Source organism: Patiria miniata, unplaced genomic scaffold (assembly GCF_015706575.1).
Source record: "Patiria miniata isolate m_02_andy unplaced genomic scaffold, ASM1570657v1 HiC_scaffold_5, whole genome shotgun sequence".
Taxonomy (NCBI): Eukaryota; Metazoa; Echinodermata; class Asteroidea; order Valvatida; family Asterinidae; genus Patiria; species Patiria miniata.
In genome coordinates, this window is record NW_024037072.1 from 6,443,249 (window position 1) to 6,463,147 (window position 19,899).

The 19,899-nt window shown below is 38.7% G+C and overlaps 1 protein-coding gene across 3 annotated transcripts in view; it reads left to right on the forward strand.

Annotated features, from left to right (window-relative positions):
• Positions 1-1,881: 1,881 nt before the first annotated feature.
• LOC119740623 (protein inscuteable homolog) overlaps positions 1,882-19,899 on the forward strand; it is a 29,211-nt gene continuing 11,193 nt past the window's right edge. The window contains exons 1-2 of one of the 3 annotated variants that reach the window (XM_038215986.1): positions 1,882-2,020; positions 19,791-19,850. In XM_038215986.1, coding sequence (XP_038071914.1) covers positions 19,795-19,850 — 56 coding nt within the window. In that variant the 5' untranslated portion in view covers positions 1,882-2,020; positions 19,791-19,794. Of the gene's footprint in view, positions 2,021-4,408; positions 4,905-15,614; positions 15,818-19,790; positions 19,851-19,899 lie in introns of those variants that run through there. The other 2 variants (XM_038215984.1, XM_038215987.1) reach the window with 2 other exon arrangements.

Here is a 19,899-nt window from a genome sequence, read left to right on the forward strand (position 1 = left end):
GAAGAGCTCACTTGAAATACTTCTGAAAAAATTCACCAAAATGAAAATTATTTATATTTTATTAAAATTCACGAACTGAAATAATTATTCTCTCGATTTATTTTATCACTCCGTCTCAAATCTTCTACCCATTTATGGCATGTTGCGTTTCATTAATTACGGTATATAATTTCAACTGAATGATGATCGACACATCTTTGAGGATTAATAGTCGTGTTGTCCTCGAATAGCACACCGAACAATCAAAATGCTATACATAAATATTATTGCGTACAGCTGGTACAGCAATTATTGTGTGTGACTTGGTATACAGAAATCTTGAACACCCCCGGACATCTCAGCTTGACTCAAAACAACGTGCATCTTTGAATAAATTATGATCCCTTCTCAATTCGTGCCAACATCTCAAACCATAGTGGATAACATCCGCGAGGTGATAATGAACTGATGAGAATGACATTGGCCAAGAAGAAGATCAAGAGGCAAGAAGATGAAGGGTTGTCAAGGCAACAACAGGATGAAAATCGCATCAATTTTGTCAGTATTCCTTACCTTTACATCCGTTGGAATCAGTACATCCAACAAACTGTGCGTGATGCCCTCTGGTTTGAATGTTACACCAAATTCCCTCATACACAACGCAAAAGAAATACAGGCGTCCGTCCACACGCACGTCGATTGATGGCCTAGCTTATTACGTACGGAAGTATTTAACATTGCCCGGTCGTCGGAGTCTGATGCGATCCTTCGTGCAAAATGATGACTCGATCGACCGAAGGAGCGTGGTACGGCATAAAACGTCTCCAAGTTCGATTTCAGATTGCTCACGATCAAGATGCACGATTGACCAGCCCCTTTCTCAGCATATCTCGGAAGCCAGACTATACGGTTTATCGTGCGACGCAGGTTGACAATTACTTAACTGGTATGGTGGTGATGAAATGAAAAATTATGCATCAAATAGCTATTTCCCCTATACGCTGAGAGCATAGCAAGTGTTCGATGTTGTCCTAATCTCATCGGTGTTCAACCACTGATCGTGAGGCAGACACCATTATGCGCATCTACCATGCGGTGATGGAACAGCTGACATGTACTCGACATAAGTGATGATTCCAGGGTTGATGATAATTATCATTTTTGTTGACGGCCTGCGCGACCCCACGGCCACCCGTACTGTGATATGATGAAATTACCAATTGCGACAACGGGATAACTATATGATAAATTATGATTTATGTTGTAATGCTAATAAATTGTTAGGCGCATACAATACTATCCAACTTGCTTGATTTATGACTTTTATAGGACGTCTTTACAATAATCAAAGAAAACAATGATTTTTTTTCAAAGAATGGTTTAACATGATAGGTGTTCTGTCACAGTTTGTCCAAAATTTTCAAACCTATTGGTAAGAAAGTATGTAGGCCCCCTATATGAGAATTTTAAAATAAAACAAAATAAGAGGAAGTGCTGACAACTGTTTAATTTTTGTTATGGATGGAGTGCTTAAACGGCTCCGGAAATCACGTCGAAAAAGTCGCACGTGTTTTCAGGATCGACGGTTTTCAGGGTCAATTTTTTTTTGGGGGGGGGTGCTATTTTTTCATTTTATATCTTCGGACAATAATTAAAAACCTATTAAAAAAAAATTGTCCTGGTCTAGACAAAAGTTTGTAAAAACTGTCATCAATGATGTGTCAGACGAAAATGGGTTGAATTTTTACTGCCCGAATTTTATTTTTGTCATGAACTTTTAAGTTTTTTTTTAATTTATGAAAGCAACGGGTAACAACAGCAAGCTTAATATCGTTGTCGCTTGCGAATCTTAACAAAAGAGGGCGCTGTTGTTATACCATGTGCGAAAAATTAAAAACACACTCACGCTGGATATGAAGCGAGCGCGAGCTGAACTCCATAATTTTGCTTCATAAATTTTGCTTCATAAATTGTCGACGATTTTACTCTACATGTGCCCATAATCCCGGACTTGCTCGACCATACATCTGACTAATGACAGGTAAGTATTCAGCGTTGATTGTCCGTTTCCGTTGGATTAACTGAGCTTGTAATTTAAAGAATGAAAACATTGTTTGATTCTTGAGTTTAACCTCAATTTCAGCTTCTACATTCCTCCTCCATGTCCTCAGCTGCTCCGACTGGGACCGTCACCTTGCGAGCATGTTGAGTGCAGAAAAACGTGCAAAACAAAATCAGGCCAACTAAATAGTAACTCTTTAGCAGACAAAATTCTCCAAAATTTTCATGAGGCAAAGACAAGGCGAGGTCCTCAGTTTTTCACCAGCCAAGTTTGAGGTCAATCTATGTCTTCCTCCGTGATATAATAAAGGAGACTTTTCTTCAACATTTTTCACCAGTGACCAGAGACTTTGCCAAGTCAAGTGATGTGTCTTTTTGAGAAGGTTGACCCTTCAGTAGTCTGGTGGCATGATTATGAAAATGTGTAGAAATAGAGACTGGGTACCGGATGTTTCTTTTGACACAGTTGATTGATGCAGTAAAAGGGTGTTTGACTGCATGGTTGGTAGTTTCATGTGCCAGTCTATTTTCTTGTATTGCATATTTTTAAGATTTGGAACTCTGATCTTAAACACAGTATAGTCGTGTTCCCTAACGTGGCGCACTTCGAAGCTTACCCAAATTTCCTCGTGTAGTGTTGCCAAACCTCTTTGTTGACAAACCTCAAATTCATGCAGTGAAATACTGGTACTTTTACCTTATTAATGCTTGCTGTTTAACCTCTGTGAACAATTTCGGTTTCATAAAATTTAAGCGGAAATTAAAAAACGGTGGCGTCCGGAAATTGGGCACAATTTGGCGGAGTGTTCCCTAACGTGGCGCACTTAAATAAATCTCGGAAAATTCCAAATTAACATTTAAGAATTTCTGTAAACTTGATAAATTCTGATAAATCATTATTATCTCTACCTACATAACCCAGCCAGATGTTTGTCACAAAATTATTTTCTTATTTTGCGGGGCATTTTCAAAGGGTTCACTTTGCACTTGAAAATAAAATCGGAAAATCACGCCAAAATAATTTTTTCTTTTAACTTTGTAGCGGGTAAATAAACTCGCAATTTATGAACGGGAGTGTTTATAACTTTATGAAATTTCACTTTCTGTGAAATTTCAGTTAAAACTTTTGCTCTAGCTAGGCGCTACAGGCGAAAAATCAAAGTGCGCCACGTTAGGGGCCGCGCCACGTTAGGGTACATCAACAATATATTTAGAGTCCCAAAGTTTTGGACTAATGATTCCTTGGCTGCTAGTACTTAGTACACTTAGCAGGCTACGTACACGGACTTTCTCTTCAGTAGTCACAACTCCCTAATTTTGAAGTCCATTTGTTTTCATCCATTTTATATTGATTGCAAATTTTGACAGAACAATTTTAGTGTGGTGGTATTTACACTGTAATTAAGTGAGATGCCTTTGGGGTTATTTCAAATTAATTCAAAGAAATTATTTTTTAGGCCAAATAAAAAAACCAAACATGTTTAGCGTCCGGGTTTTAAAAAAAATAAAAGGGAAGGCGGGGCTTTTTATTTTTATTTTTTTAAATTTTTTATTTTCAAGATAGCCGACAACCGTTGGTTTTTTACACTGTTCAAAGATACAAAAAATGAAACAGACATGCTGGACAAGAGAATTAAACATATTTACAGTGTTTTTAATAGTTTTCTAGCATGGTTTTACAAGAATTAAAAAACACTGCCACGCGGGCATTCTTGTCCATGTGGCCTGCATTTATGTTCTCACAAAAATGTTTATTTTTTTTTATTTATTAAACATTTGATTTGTCTATTCAAATCAGGATTCCTATCTTCGTATGAATTTTCACAGCAATTGGAAATGGTGTGCAGCTCCCGAAAATTTGAAAAGGTTTTAATGAAATCCATTAGAAATATTGAGAAAACTTTCAGAACCCGCTTTCAAAAAGTTTGTCTCACTCGTTCCCCATCAAAGACCAATGCAGTCCTGCACTTCTAAAACAACCGGCAAGTGGCGATGAATTGTCGGCGAGTTACGAAAAACAAATCCCAGGATTAAATATCAGAAATATTAACTGCAAAGCTCCACATGCATATGAGGTGAGAAATCATTGCTATAACAGCATTTAAAAAAAAAAAAAAAAAAATTCCAAGCGGCCGCCAAAAAAGGAAGCGGGCGAGGACGCTAAACATATTTTTTTTTTTACTGCGCTTCATTATCCAGTAGAAAAAAATAGAAAATGATAAAAAAAATTATTAAAAAAATTGAACTGGTTTGTTTACCTGTACCTGGAAATTGTAAAGCATAATAGCTCAATCTGTGGATATGTTTATCAAGCAGACGTGTGTACCTGAATTCCAGTGAGTTCTCATGTCAAAAGTTGGACACCCCTACAAACTAAATGAATCACTCTCATCACCCTGCAAAAACTCACCCGTTTATTAGCTCTGAATGGGCTGCACCACTACAAGTTTTAGGTGTGCGCCCATCCACAAAGAAACTTCAACTGAAAGGACATGTTACCCTTTTACTTTATTAGCCTATGACAATAGCTGAATGGGTATTAGGTGCGATATTGTCCAGGGGCAGACACTGATGGAGGGTATTCAGTGCTTTAATCGGTTCGGTATTGCCTCACTTTGTCATCTATACGAGCCAAGGAAGGTATTGCATTGAAATGTTGTCCGGGAGATACTCGACGCTTATGCCACCAGTGTGAAAAATGATAACGCCACTGTACTTTACAGACACCTTTTGAATAGGAATAGATTGGTTACACCGAGAGCTATTCAGCAGTGCAGGAATTTTTTTCAGGATTCATGGTCGCGTGAAGGAAGTGGATTAAAATAAAATACATGTAAGGACATGAGTCGCATTGGGATAATCAGGTACGTTTTCATGTTGATAGATTTTATTGTATGAGGGGAATATTTTTGGTTGGATCAATTATTTTTAGAACTGTGGAAACAAGTGCACTTGAAATGTTAGAAACTATTCTAATGACTTGAGAAAGTGACAGCGCAGAAGAGGGTTGATGGTTAAGCCAAGGATAATCAAGGTGAAATGTTCATCCTATTGGCTAACAGGGACGCTCTTGTCACATGAGAACAGTTTTTAAAAACTGTTTAACCCTAACTCCCTAGAATGATTTACCAGGAACCATATACCCATCCTGGCAGTTTCCAACACCATATGGGAAATTGCACACACATTTCTGACTTAGTTTCTGGAGGTGTGCCAACCCAATGTAAAAGACTGTCAGTTTAGGGGTACTGTACCCATCCTGACAGATTCCAACAAAATATGCTGTTGGGGTTTGATGGGTTGAGTTCTGTTAGATAAAGAACCGGCAGTTTAAGGCCCATTGCAGCACCGTAGGCCCTGTGGTTTTCCTTGCTGCCTGTGTACACTAGTGCACAGTAGACTCTTCTTGTATTATGTGCAGATGTTTAGAACTGTAGCGTAGCAAGAATTTTTCTTGGGGGGGGGGGGGGAGGGAGGGGTTACCCAAAAAAATTTCCCAAAATTTCAATATGCCGGCAGCAGTGGTGATGGCAGTGTTGATAGTTTCAACCACGTCCAGATACAGTACGCCACACCCAAGCAGGCCATGTGCGGAGAGCACAAAAGTTTGCTTAGCACAAAAAAAGTCCGGCTTGTAAAAGCAGATTATCAGCCAAAACTCCATGTGATTTCATGCAAAACAAACAACAGCTGAATACTAATCACGAGAAAATACATCACGTTGAGTTCTGGCTGGTAACCTGCTTTTATGAGCCAGACTTTTTTTGTGCTAAGCAAATTGTTGTGATTAGCAGTGCTGTGAAATTGGCCCCAGGTCATTGATCCTTAGATGCGGCTAACCCCCTTCCCTTCTCCCTCCTCCCCATTGTTTTGGGTCATGGGGGAGGGGAGGAGTTTTGCCCCCCCCCCCTTGCCACACCACTACTTTCAACAGACACTCCCATCCCCTCCCACAAATGCATCAATTTTTATCTGTTCTATTTCTGAGGAGAGGGTGGAAGAGGAATGGGCTGGCTAAATACAGTGTGGTCTTGCTATTAACCTACAGTGGAAAAAAAGGAAAAAAAAAAATTAAAAGAGATCTTTCTTTTGAATATCGGTCATTTCTTTTCCTGGATATTGCACATGATGTGTGTATCCTCCACTTTCCCGATCTCTCCCACTCTCTCTCTCAAATTTTTTATTTACAAACGTAGCTCAATTAATCTTCCAGTGCATTGCGCTGGATTATTAGTGACATTTCTAGTTTGGCTACGCTGGGCTGCTCCTAGTTACGCACACACGCCACCATACAGTAGCTTGTTTGTCAGGCATGCCGGTCTGTTTTGTACAAATTTACCGAAGGCAACCATATCAGAATATTTGTACACCTTGGTTAATCATCTGTAAACATTCCATTTGATTTTCTCCTCCCTTTTATATTGACACGATCGGCCACCGGCCACCGTGGAGGTCTACATGTGTGGGTCTTTACAGCTAAACCTGGTGGGGAAGAGTTTTTTGGATTTGATTTTTTTTACAAACAATGGAAGGGAATGGTCTTTCGCACTCTAGGGGGTACCTAGGGCTATCTGTCTCAAATGGGGCAAAAGGTTTCATTTATTCCAATAAAAGGCAATTTCTTTTAGATACAGCCGGCTTCACACTTTGAAGTTTGGGGTTCTGTTGGATTCTTTAGGGTTCTAAAGAATCTGCAGCAGGTGTTTGGGTTAATTGATTTCCCGATGAACAAAGACACATTTGACCTCCAGAACCAATAGGAATGGGGTTTTTCCGACTGAATGTAAGGGCATTTGAACAAAAGACATTGACAAGTTGGATGGCTACCGACACATGGACAGCTCACATGGTAGAACATATGGGTACAGTATTAGATAGGGTGGCCCCAAAAACCAGAATGGCATACATGTACTTCCACTAACTTGAGACTCAAACCACCTGTACCAATGGATTGAGAATCTTTTTAGAAGAAATCTGTTGCCAAGATCTCCCGATTCGGTCCAGTATAGTTTTTGCTGCAGAGCCTATTTTGTGAAGCTCACATCTTTCACGTGGGTATTACTACATTTACAATTAATTTCTCTTTCCAATTAAGTCAAATTTGTGGATGTGGTGTAGTAATTCTTTGGGACAAAATGACTCCCGACTTTGTGTCAAAAAATAGGCTCTAGAACAAAAACTTTGGGGTACGCTGTATAGCGGAGGTTCGATTCCTGCTGTAGTCAGTTTTTTGTGGTTTTTTTTGTTCCAATTTAAGTTGTCAGTTCAGTGTACAAATGTTTCAGCAAAAGCTATTGAACGTCAAGTGTATCCCAGCTTCCCCTTTCTTATTGTCCGTATTTTTGTCATTGTAACTGATTTCTGAAATAAACTGACAGATTGTGAAACTGTGGCTATGAATTTTGTTCAAGAAGTATATACTGTGTCTGCTTGTTTACACATTTGATGCATCACTGATGTAAACAGGAATTTTTTAAAAAGTGCATGTTTGTACAACAGAGAAGTTTTGATCTCCTTGCAAACAGCGAAAAACCAAAAGTGCAACAAGCTGACAAAATGTCAGACTAATGGGGCTTAGTGTCAACCTTAACCAGAAAAGATGCTCAAACTTTGACAAGAAGAAGCCCTACATGTCTGCACTGTACAGTCATGGATTGGGGTTGGACGATGTTGTAGGGATGCCTTCATAGGACATTCACACCGAAGGCATTGGCAAACAAAAGGAGCGGGTTGGACTTTTGTAGGCTTGCAGGTTCAGGGTTTACACATGGACACCATGTTTAAAATCTTGGAGTTTTCTTCTAGCAGTCTCCTTGTTAGCAGTGCATGGGGTCCATTACATCCCTTGGGTTACATCCTACATTATTATTCTCCTGGACAATTCTTCCTGATGAGCCCTGGAAAAAGGAGTTTTGAGGAACTGGTTGTCACATTGTTCAAGGGGCATCAACCTCCCAATAAAATAATACAGGCTCCCCTCTGTTCTCTAAAAAAAACTGTATAACTGGTCCATTCCTGTAAAACCCAAGCCTTGAGTAAATACAAAGTACAGTATTACAAAGTATGTACATATGTAATACAGTGTATTACAAAGTAATACAGTGTAACACAATGTAATAGAATGTAGTACAATGTACTACAAGTGCTAAAGGGGTAAAGTATTGTGGCCTAGATTGGTTCTCAGTTGTGGCAACTGTTACTAGCAACCCCTGTGACTTGGGTCTTGATCTGTTTGCTGCCCAGCTGATACCACAAGGCTTTCCAAGGAATCACTGTTATTTTGTTGTTCAGTTTCAGCTTCTTGAATGGTGTGGGGAATCCCAAGAGCAAACACCCCTGATGTAGAGCTGGTATGGTGGCATTAAAGTTGGTGGGATTCTAAGTATTTAATTGTCAGGGAAGGGAAGGGGATATAGGCCTTTTACTTGTAGGGTTTACAGTGCTCAACCCCTAAAAGGTTCCCCTCCTGTGAAGAGTCTTACAGGTTGAACCATTTGTGAATGTTTTCTTCCGTTTGAAACAACAAGAGTGCTCAAAATCTATAAAGACAAATATGTTTTGCAACTAAACCTGATGAAGTTTTAGCTCTGTGGATGCTGTATATTTCGAGAAAACGCAATATTCTGGATCTGGATTTCAGTTCAAAAGTTGCCATAGATATCATATTATGAATTGTGCCCTCTCTTGATAAAATCCCAAAATTCAACATTCGGGACATGATCTCGTTTAGCCGATTGTAGCCACGCAGTGTCACACACTGAACATAGGCAGCTGTGCATGCGTGTGCATCGTGTCAACGCTTGCACCCATTCATGGATTCGCCCAATTACAAACCAACTACAAACGGAAATTTCCAAAAATGTGTCACTTGACACATATTTGTCCTCCCCATCACATATCATATGTACAAATTTACATGTAAAAACTGTTTCTAATCCACTTCAACCATCTTTGTTCGCTTTGCCTAGATAGATTAATCACATATGTTCATCTCCAGAGAACCCTTTTTTCAGATGGTAGAACAGGGTTTTGTTCAAGTCCTTGGCCATCTGCTTCAAAATCAATCAAATGCCCTTCTATAGATTTTCATTTTCTGGTATTAACCATAACAGAATGAACCCTTTGTTTGATGTTGTTAATACTTTGCCTAAAGTACCCAGTGATAGACCCTGTCATTGCATACTTCAGTAATCTTTTAATTTGTGCACAAAAAGTCTGCTCATGAGAATGTACATGTGGGATCTCTGAACAGCAAAAGTACTGCACTTACCGGTACAAGATGCTGTCATGCGAAGGGCTAATGACGTTAAGAACACTTAATATTAAGGTTGCAGACCAGTAAATAAACTTCAATAGGCCCCAATGGTAAATGCTCACACTTCAGAAATTCGGGAAAAATACTCACAACTCTCCAAGGTGTTCGAGACACACATCAAATTAAAGCTTTTTTCATCATCTCTCATTTTCTTTTCAATTTTCTGGGGGGTCAACTGATGACTTTTAGAGGAGAAATGTCCACCCGAAGATGATCACCCCTGAAAATAGTCCTGAAGCCCATCGCCATGTTGAAAAACGATGCCTACACTCCATTGAAAAATAGAGCGCTTTAAGGGCCCCAATTTCATCCAAATTGAACGGAACTACAAGCTCACAGTCCTGTGCACGGCTTCCACCCATATTTTTTACAAACCCTCAAGTTCATGGCCCACAGCATGCTCAAATACTGAAGATTTTGAGGGCATGCAAATCGTCATTTGGCCGGCGAAGGCAATTTCGGACCGATTTACTGGTCTGCAACCCTATAGGTACATGTACATCATGTTTACATGCATTTAAGTGTGTAATCTGATTTTTGGGGGGTTCTAGTTTTTTCAGGTTTTTTCTTTCATTTGCCGTATTGAAGCAGGCAATCATGTGTCAGTCCTTCTAGCACTGGTACTAGGCCCTAACTGTTTTAGTGAAAGTTATGACTCAATCGCTTTGTAAATTTCAAGAAACTACACTGGCAGATTTAAATCAGCTAGACAGGTGTTTACGATGGGGTCTTTTACCCTCATTAGACTGTACATTTTGCAGCATCCCTAGCTCTCTCCTCCGTAGCCTGGGGCTGTGTAATCTTCTCTTTAATCCTCCAGCTTTATCCACCTTCAGATCAATAACTCCACCTTGCCTGGCCCATTGATTAAACGGTTGCATTTGGGGATAAACTTGCACAAGTTCTCTCATTCGAGCAGGTTTTATTGATTAATTCTTTTGTTACTTTATTCAAGTTTCATTGCACACAAGTGTTTCTGTTGTATACAGTTTAAAGCCGGATTTTATGTTTAATTCAACGTGTAAGTATTTTTGAAGTATTGCAGGTATTTGTATTCTTTGCTTGTATTCTTATTTACATTTTTTTTGTCTGGTATGATTGGTAGCAAGTCTAGTTGTCATTTAATCAAGTGCACAGAGTGAGCCAATGACCTGTAAAGTAGAAACCGGTTGCCGGAGAAAATGGAAAAAGAAAGTCACCAACTTTGTTTTTCTCCACATTTTAGAAGAGCTTTAGTGATACCAAAACTGGAGACGTTTTCATGATTGATGTTTTTTTTTTGCTCATCTTGCATAGTGTACGCATACCCGGTACAGCAGTTGATTGAGACAAAGAGTCACCAAATGGGCAATTTTGGTGTCATCATTTATGCAAATTTATGCCTTGTATGAATCTTTCAAATTCTTGAGGTTTTATTTACTTGCCCCCCACCCCCGAAAAAAGTCATGTTCCAAAGGAGTTACGTATGTACATGTACATGTACAACTCCAAGTGATCCTTGTGTGCTTTGATACATCAACTACATGTATGTTCAATAGATTTGCGTATGCACAGTAGATGGTGTTTTATAACTATGTTTTAAACCCACGTGGGAGGGGCACACTGCATGCACGTGCTGGTTCGCACGCGTATAACTTTAAGTACATTACGCATGACTACTACTTGTTCTGAATGTGTCCTAACCCATAGCGTCTTAGCATGAGCGTCTGGCGTCGCATTCGAATGGTCCTCCGTTCGAATGTCCTTCCTAGTGGTCTCCCCAAATTGTCTCTTTTTAGTAACCGTTGCATTGGTACTTGTGCACGGAGCCCATTGGATATTTTTTTCTTTTTCTGTTTTAGATTTGTTTTCATTTGTTTGTTACTTCATAGAGCTATGGTTACCTGCTGTCAGGTACTGATGCACGTACTGACCTGTAAAGAAATTGGCTACAATTTTAACCTTCTCAATCAAAGCAAATATTGCGAGTGAAAAAATATAATAAAAGAGCCAATCACTTTGTGAAATTGCCCAATTTTTTGTCAAGTTGAACTTTGTAAGGCCTCTGTGCTGCTCCAGCGATGCGTGACTGGGCCCAAAGTAGGGTACCGGTAGGCCTACTGAAGGGTAGGCCTACCGTGTTGAAATTTCGTTTCTATTGATCACTTGTTTTGGTTGTTGAGCTTCATTTGATTGGATGAAAGTGTAGTATTTTCGTGGTCTGTAGCAAGTCAGGAATGCATGAAGGTAACGGTCTACTAATAAGCACTTTTTGAAAATGATGTGATTGGAAATATGACTACATTTTGTTTGCCTCTGAACTGCATACATGTACTTGCACTTTGAATGACCTCATAATGTTCCAATGCATGTAACATGTCAAATATGTTGTTTTGAATTGTAAACACGTTTGTGTTCGCTTCAATCAAAGGCGGCAAATGAAAAACTGCAGACGAAAATGAAAAAAACAGACAAACATGGCTCCAAGGAACAAGTTGGATAAATTAAATGATTTGTACATGCAGAAAAGAACCCCTATTATAATATGTTAGCACATTAAGCTACATGTACTTGAACATGTAGTACAAGAGCACCAAGTGCATGGTGAAAAGGGGGGGGGTGGATAGTTTGTGGACAAATTTGTTTAAATAATACTGTGTATTACACATTAGAGATATTTTTGGGTTCTGAATTTCAGACAATTTTGGACTCAAGGTACCGTACAACCTTAGGCCAAGTTTCAACGGTGAGATGAAATTCCTGACATTGTTTTGGTCCACCACCTATGGTGCCAGTGTATGATGGTCCTGTGTCTGTTTTTAGAATTGACATTTTGCCAGAAACCTTTTTGAGCACATTCTCATAAAACCGCTGAGAAATTGGTAACAGATGCAGGTGATGCTATGTGCCACCCAACCTGCCAGCAAAAAAACCACAATTGGACCTGGGGGGAATTGTACAAGGATTCTAAGGCAGTAACATTTTATGTTCTGCATTACTTGCATGCAATAAAGGTGATTCATGTTTTATTGTTAAAAATGGTGAATTATTTCCATCACAAAATTGTTTTCATCTTTGATATTTTATCCCTTTCACAAATGGTGAATCATTTCAATCAATAATTTACATGTACATTTTCATGTATGTTTGATTTAAATACTTCATTCTAAGAAACAATTAAAATTGAACTCGCTGTTCACCACTTTAGTTTCAAATTTTATTTTGAAAGAAAGAAATTATAAGCTTCGAATCTAGAGCAATGAACAAAGTTCAGTGCATGCTGCTCACAGTGATTGACATTGACAAATATTGAGCATGTAATTTGGGTCTGCACAAAACCTCCCAGTAGTATAGAAACAAACAAAGCTAACAAATGTAATAAGAGTATAGATCCCTGTCATTCTGAATAAGAAAACTCATCATTCACTCATCCCCCTGGGTGCACCTCACACATGTAATTGAATCCCCTACTACACCTCTGGGAATGTCTCCAATAATTTTCTCAGACAGAAATATCACAGCCTCAGTACTCTGCCATCATGAATATTGCCTCTCTGTGCAATGTACATGTAGCTTGGTTTTCCAATTTTTCCCCATCCAACTCATCCCTTTATACTGTCTTTGGTCTCTTATTTTTAAATTAAGAATGTACTGTCCAAGTTCTTTTGTCACCTTCAAAATACTTGTATGTAAAGTACTCCTCTACTACCAATTCAAATGTTATTCACTTTTGAATGAGACATTGATTAAATAAATCGGCTCACAATGTTTAGCCAGGGAATAATTACTTTTAATACAAAAAAACCCAAAATATAATGTAAAATGTAGGTTCTAAGTGAATCAGTCTACTCTGAATGGAGCTGTGCATGTATGAGCCAAACATCAATCTGAAATAAGCCTCTTTTTTTTTTTTATAGATTGCAGATGCCCAACATACCGGAACCCTGGTAGAAAGACTGTTTTTGTTGGTTTAAACTAAAACATACGCATGACAGTACATTAATGACGTCATGGCCTGGGCAAACTTTTTATGTCTCAAACGCAAGGGTACAATCCTGAAATCTCCTGTGTGATGGAGTGTGCTTAACCTAAATATAAAAGGGATGAAATTGCAATATTGAAAATGGATATAGTGCATTGACTGTGTGTGTGGGTGGGTTTGGGGGGGGGGGGAGGGGGTTGACGAGTACTGATAATCATACAGTGATAACTTCAAGTGCTTGCCACACAGTGTCGCAGCGTAACTGCGCTACCGTGAACAACGTGCGGACAAAGACCCTGACAGATTGTCCGGATTAAACCCTGGGATATCGACCACTATCCCTGCCAATCAATAGGTCATTAAAAACCTAAACTGTTGTTTGGTCAGCTCGTATGTTTTGGTGCTGCAGGCAGTAAGTTTAACAAGAAAAAAGTGTTTCTTTATTCAGATCTGTGGCCCTGTGTTGTACATAATTTAAGGACGAGCTTGTAAACATGGTTTATTTATGTCAAAATTATCTGAGCTTCGTACTGGTTGCACATTTGTGCTGTTGGTGTCCTTCGTGACTTGAATTACCAGAATTTCCAAATCAATATGTTTTAAGCTTGTGTCAGTGGACTTTCTGCTACAGGACCAAGATTTTGTAAACATTTTTCTTTTTCATTTAAATCTTGCTTAATGGATTCCACGTGATAAAACCAACTTTTATCTTTAGACCCTCTGAAAAAAAGCTGTCCTTTAGGACTACTCTTCATCTCTTACACACAAAAAGTTCTTTCTTACAAATTGTCAGGCCCAAATAATAAGAAATTTGTAATTGTTGTTGCATATTTTATAGGTCCATTTTTCGTGAGATGTTTAATTCAAGAGTGAATAACCTTTGTGCGTAGCAGCCATCTTAGAGGGCATATTTTGTTATTTTAATTCAGTAATAATGAACGCATTAAAGGTTCACTCATGCATATCCAAGCACAACAAAGTGGCTGTTACGAGGTCTGCTGCTAGAAAAAGTAGTTGCTAGCTGGACTATTTTAAAAACAGTTGACCAATCTGTATTGATTGCCTCTGGTTTTTAGCTGTTTTAGTTTTGTGCACACATTGTTAGCTATATCCATCAATGATGTAGGTTTTAAACCTGTTGCTCTGCCCAGGCTGGAGGTACAGTATTTTATAGTTTGGTATTATTTTTTTCTGTTGGAACAGCTCTTTCACTACTTTGTCCCATTATAAAGGTTCACTGCCGAATGACAAATGATCCGTGATGCTAAAAACAAGGCTGTGACCTCATTTTCGGAGATTGGCCTGTGGCTTTCAGTGGGGAAGTAATGGGGACGCTGAAAACAAATTGCTCTACCCTAGGCTGAAACTGATACGCCAGAATTACCTCTGCATGCATTTTGGAGAACCGGTGTCCTAGTTTATTATATAGCCTAGAAAAAAACTGGGACATGCATAAATGTGGATTTCATCGTTCTTCCTGGATTTCATCGCTTGTGTGTGTTTGTGTAAGCATTGTGTCTGTGTGCTGAGCATGAGCATTGCACAGTGTTTTTTTTTTTCAAATGAGTCACAATTTCTTGTATTGCAAGCATTAATGAAGAGTCCCACTTTTGTTAAGTTTTATTTCGAAACTGACTGAAAAAGGTGCAATTTGGTATTATATCATATCAGATATGATAATCTGCAGTCAAAGCAGCTGGTACTGGTAGGAAGCCTATTAGTGTTGAGAGAAATTTCAACCTGATTCATCTTCATTAATTATTTACTTTGATTTGACTAAACGGTAAAAACTATTTTTGGCACTAGTCCTGAGCTGTTCTACACAGGCCTATTTTCCCAAAATTTCAATGCTACACTGTCAATCAATGTCTGCTTGAAACTTACTTAAAATTTTTACATTGTCAGGCCAAAATAAAGTTGGCATGACATACTAAATTCTCTCCCGTCTTTTTTTGGTTGAAACCTTGAACGTTAAAACCACTGGATGATATTAATCAGCCAACTTGAGACTCTTTTGAAGAAGTATGAAAATTTGTCATGAGTAGTTCACCAGGATTCCTTCTGGTGTCAATTTTTCATTGGCTAGAAATTCTTCTCATTATGTAGATCTTTGGCACCAGGACTTTATATTTGACTGTACAAGACATTCCATGTCTTCCTCAATAGAAAGAATGGAGCATCTTGATGTTGAGCCTGCTTTGTTGCCAGACTCTTTTGTGGTGTGCTAAACAGTTACATTCATTAGTGTATTCACTATTGAATTGCTGCCACAGCAGTGTAATCATGGAGCTGTTGTAATCTTGTTAGTTGTGTTTGCTGAATTGTGGCAGTACAGCCCCTATGTTTGCTTGCCAATTTGCCAATCAATTAGCAGTTACACTGTAGCTGCAAGTGACACAGGTGTTCTTGATCAGGGAGGGCTGTAGGCAAAATATTTGATCAGGGTTTCTTTGAAGAGCAAGCTTCATGGCATGAGGTAGAGGAAGCACTTTATTGTGACTGTGAGTGTTATGTTTTGCTCTTTTAGCACTCTTGTTTTTTTGGCGGTATTGGTTGTAGCATGTAGAGCTAGGGCCCTACAGCTGGGTCCTAGCTCTTTGGTTGTAGTGTTAGTTTGCTCGATCATGGAGGAATTCCATGGTTTGCTGGAGAGTGGCTTGTTTTGATGCACATGGTTATACATGACTTTGGATTGAATTTTTTTTTAGTGTACCTTGAAATTGTAATTGTGTTGAATTTACTTTGACATTTTCCAAATTAGTCAGTTGTGATTTTAGTGCAGTATACTTTCAGTATTTTTCTAGTCATGCTTTGCCCAGCAATTTTTGGTTTTCTTCTATTTCTTACAGTTAAATTTTTGGGTGAACTGTTTAGGCCAAAAAAAAAATAGTTCTGCTTCCAATAACACACATATGTATGGCATTTGAAAATGGGGTAGGTACAAATATGTAGGTAGGAATTTTGTTGGGGCAATTTTTTGTGTGAACGATCATATGGAGGTGTGTGCGTGTAGCAAGGGTAAATTGAAGGTAGTAATTGATGATCTTCAAGTTTTTTTCCTCGTTTTTTTTTTTTTCGCCAAAAAAATTAGGGTAGGGGCTGTCAAAATAGGGTAGGTAGGGTAACCGGAAGCAGAAGTATTATTTTTTGGGCCTTACATGTGCACGTTTGTGTCTGAGAGATGCTCAGCACAGATTACAGACATTGATAAACCTTTACCAGGCTGGTATCAATTTCTTTTTGGAACAAGTCTCAGTTAAATTGTAGCATACCTACAGTTGCAAATGCAGTATCAAAGTACTGGTTTGCCCTCATGTTGAACCTGTTGGATAATGTCACAGTATCCGGCAGACATTTTTGTATACATGCACATGAACTGTGAGTGAACCAAGTTTCAGTCTGGAAAAGAAATGCTTTGAAATTTTAGACAGGCCCTCCAAAGTCTTAGCACACACTTACACCATCCCTGCATTGTCAATGTTATTTTTTGGAGTTTGTGTTGTCCTGAGGGCGGGGTTCTTACTTGGAAAGATCTTTTACAATTCCATTGTTGTTTGTATGGAGCCTACACTTGAATGAAGTGCTTTTTTTCCGAAGTAGTCACACTGTGCAAATACATGTACCATACAGCTGTATTAAATTACTAGAGCGCTAACTCTACATTCTTGCGCGCGGAGACTCTTTGAAGGCGTTGCGCTGTTTGCGTAGAGCAACATGACACGCTCATTTGCTGATTGTGGTGATGACGCACCGGTATGGAATACAAACGCAGATAAACGTACAAAATACGTACACAATTTCTAATTCTCCATGGGCTTGTGTACAAACAGGGATGCGCCCAGCAGGCATCACTTTGTACATGAGTGGCAAATACTAACCATTGAGCCAATGTATGAAGTGCTTGTTTTCTGAAGTACCGGTAGTCGCATTGTGCAAATGGCAAGCTGTAACTTTGTTCTTTCCTTCACTGACTAAATCCGTGTTCGTATTTGATTTTTTGGTAAACTTTACGTAGACTGTTGTGAACTTTTCAAATTAAGTCCAGTGCGGACTGACCATCAGTACACTTCCCTAATTGTCAAGTGTTGACTTTTGATTGTACGTTTACGCTCCACAGTGGTGCATTTTACAGGACCAACTGGGTCGCTGAAGAAGTGCATTGTTTAAGTAACGAATGACTTTCTGCGGACTGAAATTATCCAAATGGGTATGCACGGTAAATAACCACAATGGAATGTTAGCAATCATGCAAGGTGTTTAGCATACATTACTGGCTGCTCATTGTCTTAACCTGATATCCAGTCATTTCACTTATTATCTACATTTTTGCTAGCTATTTCAGACTTGGTGTGGTGCGCTGTGGAACATGGTCATTATTGTCTGTGACCTCCATCTGTCGGAAAGCAGTTGTTGTTGGTCCACAAATATTAAAATTGAAATTATTTGGGAAAAAAGTAAACGTGCCTTTAAAAATAATATTGAAAACGAAATTAAAATAAGGTTTCTAAACTACATAAATACCCTACTACTCACATGTAGGGTACGGTAGGTTGACGAGCGAGATTATTTGTTTTTTTTAATGTTGCCTTTTTATTTCGTATTTTCTATTTTTATTTTATTACTTTTTTTGGGGGGGGGGAGAGGATTATCTTGAAATTTGAACCAATGTGTCCTTTATAAAAGAATTTATTCTGTCCCCTGTCAATGATTCATCTAGTTTTCTAAAGAATTAATTTTCAATTTTTCAGTCTCAAGATATTTGGAGTGCAAAAATAACCTCATTCTCAGGTTGAACAATCACTGGATAAGGCGTTGTGCAAATAAATGATTGCATTTGCAATGTAACCTATTACAACCAAAACAGGTGTGCCTGGATTCCAAACGACAGCCCGTATAGTGATCAGATATTGTTCGAGTATCATTATAATGAAGTTAGATTCTGCCAGTCAAAGTGACGAAGAGGGGTCTGGCGTTGTTTGGGACTTTGCCAAACTGCGATTCTCGTGAACGCGGACTTTGGATACGAACACAATAGAAACACGGAGAGCGGTGTCAAAAAATGTCAGCGTCACAGATTGATCAGTGTTTAATCATTGACGGCCACTTGTATCCACAGATAATTGAAACAGAATTTTCATTACGGAATGCTTAGTAACCTGACGCTATAGCGTTATTTGTGTAGGGATCCAATTGTATCTTTAAAAAAAATGATATGGAAATTGTCGTGATTTTAGTTGGTTTAAATTTGTGCTGGTTTTAAACATCTCAATCGTGAGTATTGATAATTTGAGTTATTAATGGTAACGTGTTTCAAAATATGTGTTACAAATTGCTTAAATTGATGATTGTATTGCAAGGGGGAAAAGGAAAATGGGATGTTTCGTACTTTTGTGATCTGGTATTCCCAGCTTTTCAAGAACAGCCGCACCCATGCTAAACACAATAGTTGTGCATGGTTTCTAAAGGTCTAAGTGCCAGTATGTGCACAGTATGCGTCTCACACACAGTGTGTTACGTCGTCTAATTTTGGGCAGCACAGACAAACATGAAAATTATCCAAAATGGTCTGGTTTTGAACCAACTTTTTAAAAGAGAGTGTTTTTCTGTTCTGGCCTGGGTGTGTAAATAAGTCCATAAACTGATGTTAGCAATGCCAACTTAGATAAACCCTAACCCCGAAGTCATTTCTGCTGGAAAGCTTGTCTGAGTCGGTTAAATTGCATTTAAATTAACCAACGCATACTATGTACATTGTGCACATTTACTTCAACAAAGCTGGAACAACAAGCCCCCATAATGTAGCGGTGCTACCGGAATGTATGTGTATACAATGTAGCTGCAGAATCCATAAAATCCCTGCCAATCAGCTGTTGCTTGTAGATGTCAGCAGATGTTTTTTTTAAACGAGCAAAACAAAGATCATTTTGACTTTGATCTGTGCTGTAGAGAGAATGTTATCTCATTTAAATGGTTATATTTTCCAGTGTCTGCTATTGTCCTCCATTTTATTGCATTGTCGTAAATTGATTCACAACGCACTAATGTCTTTATTCCAGGTCACTGATGCCAACTTGACATTGTCTGAAAACTCCCTAGAGCCTTATTAGCCCTCAACATTTTTCTAATACTGTGTCATAGAACTACATGCACAAAATATCATAATGGATAAGTCACTGTAGAACTCTATACTAAAAAATGATATTTAAGTTGTTCTGATGTTCTAAAGTCCTCACTGAAGCGGTGCGACCAAAATCATGTGCTTACTAATACTGTGTCATAAAACTACATGCACAAAATATCATAATGGATAAGTCACTGTAGAACTCTATACTAAAAAATGATATTTAAGTTGTTCTGATGTTCTAAAGTCCTCACTGAAGCGGTGCGACCAAAATCACGTGCTTGCAATTATTTGACTGGAACCCCTGGATGATTTTGTTATGTGTCTAGATGAATTTTGTGTTCTTCTTACAGGGGCATGAATGGATTCAATGAAAGTGCACTGGCCGGTTGGCTTGCTGATGACGTTATTGAGTAAGTCCTGCTTCTTCTGTTTTCCATTTTTTTCTGGGGGGGGGGGTGA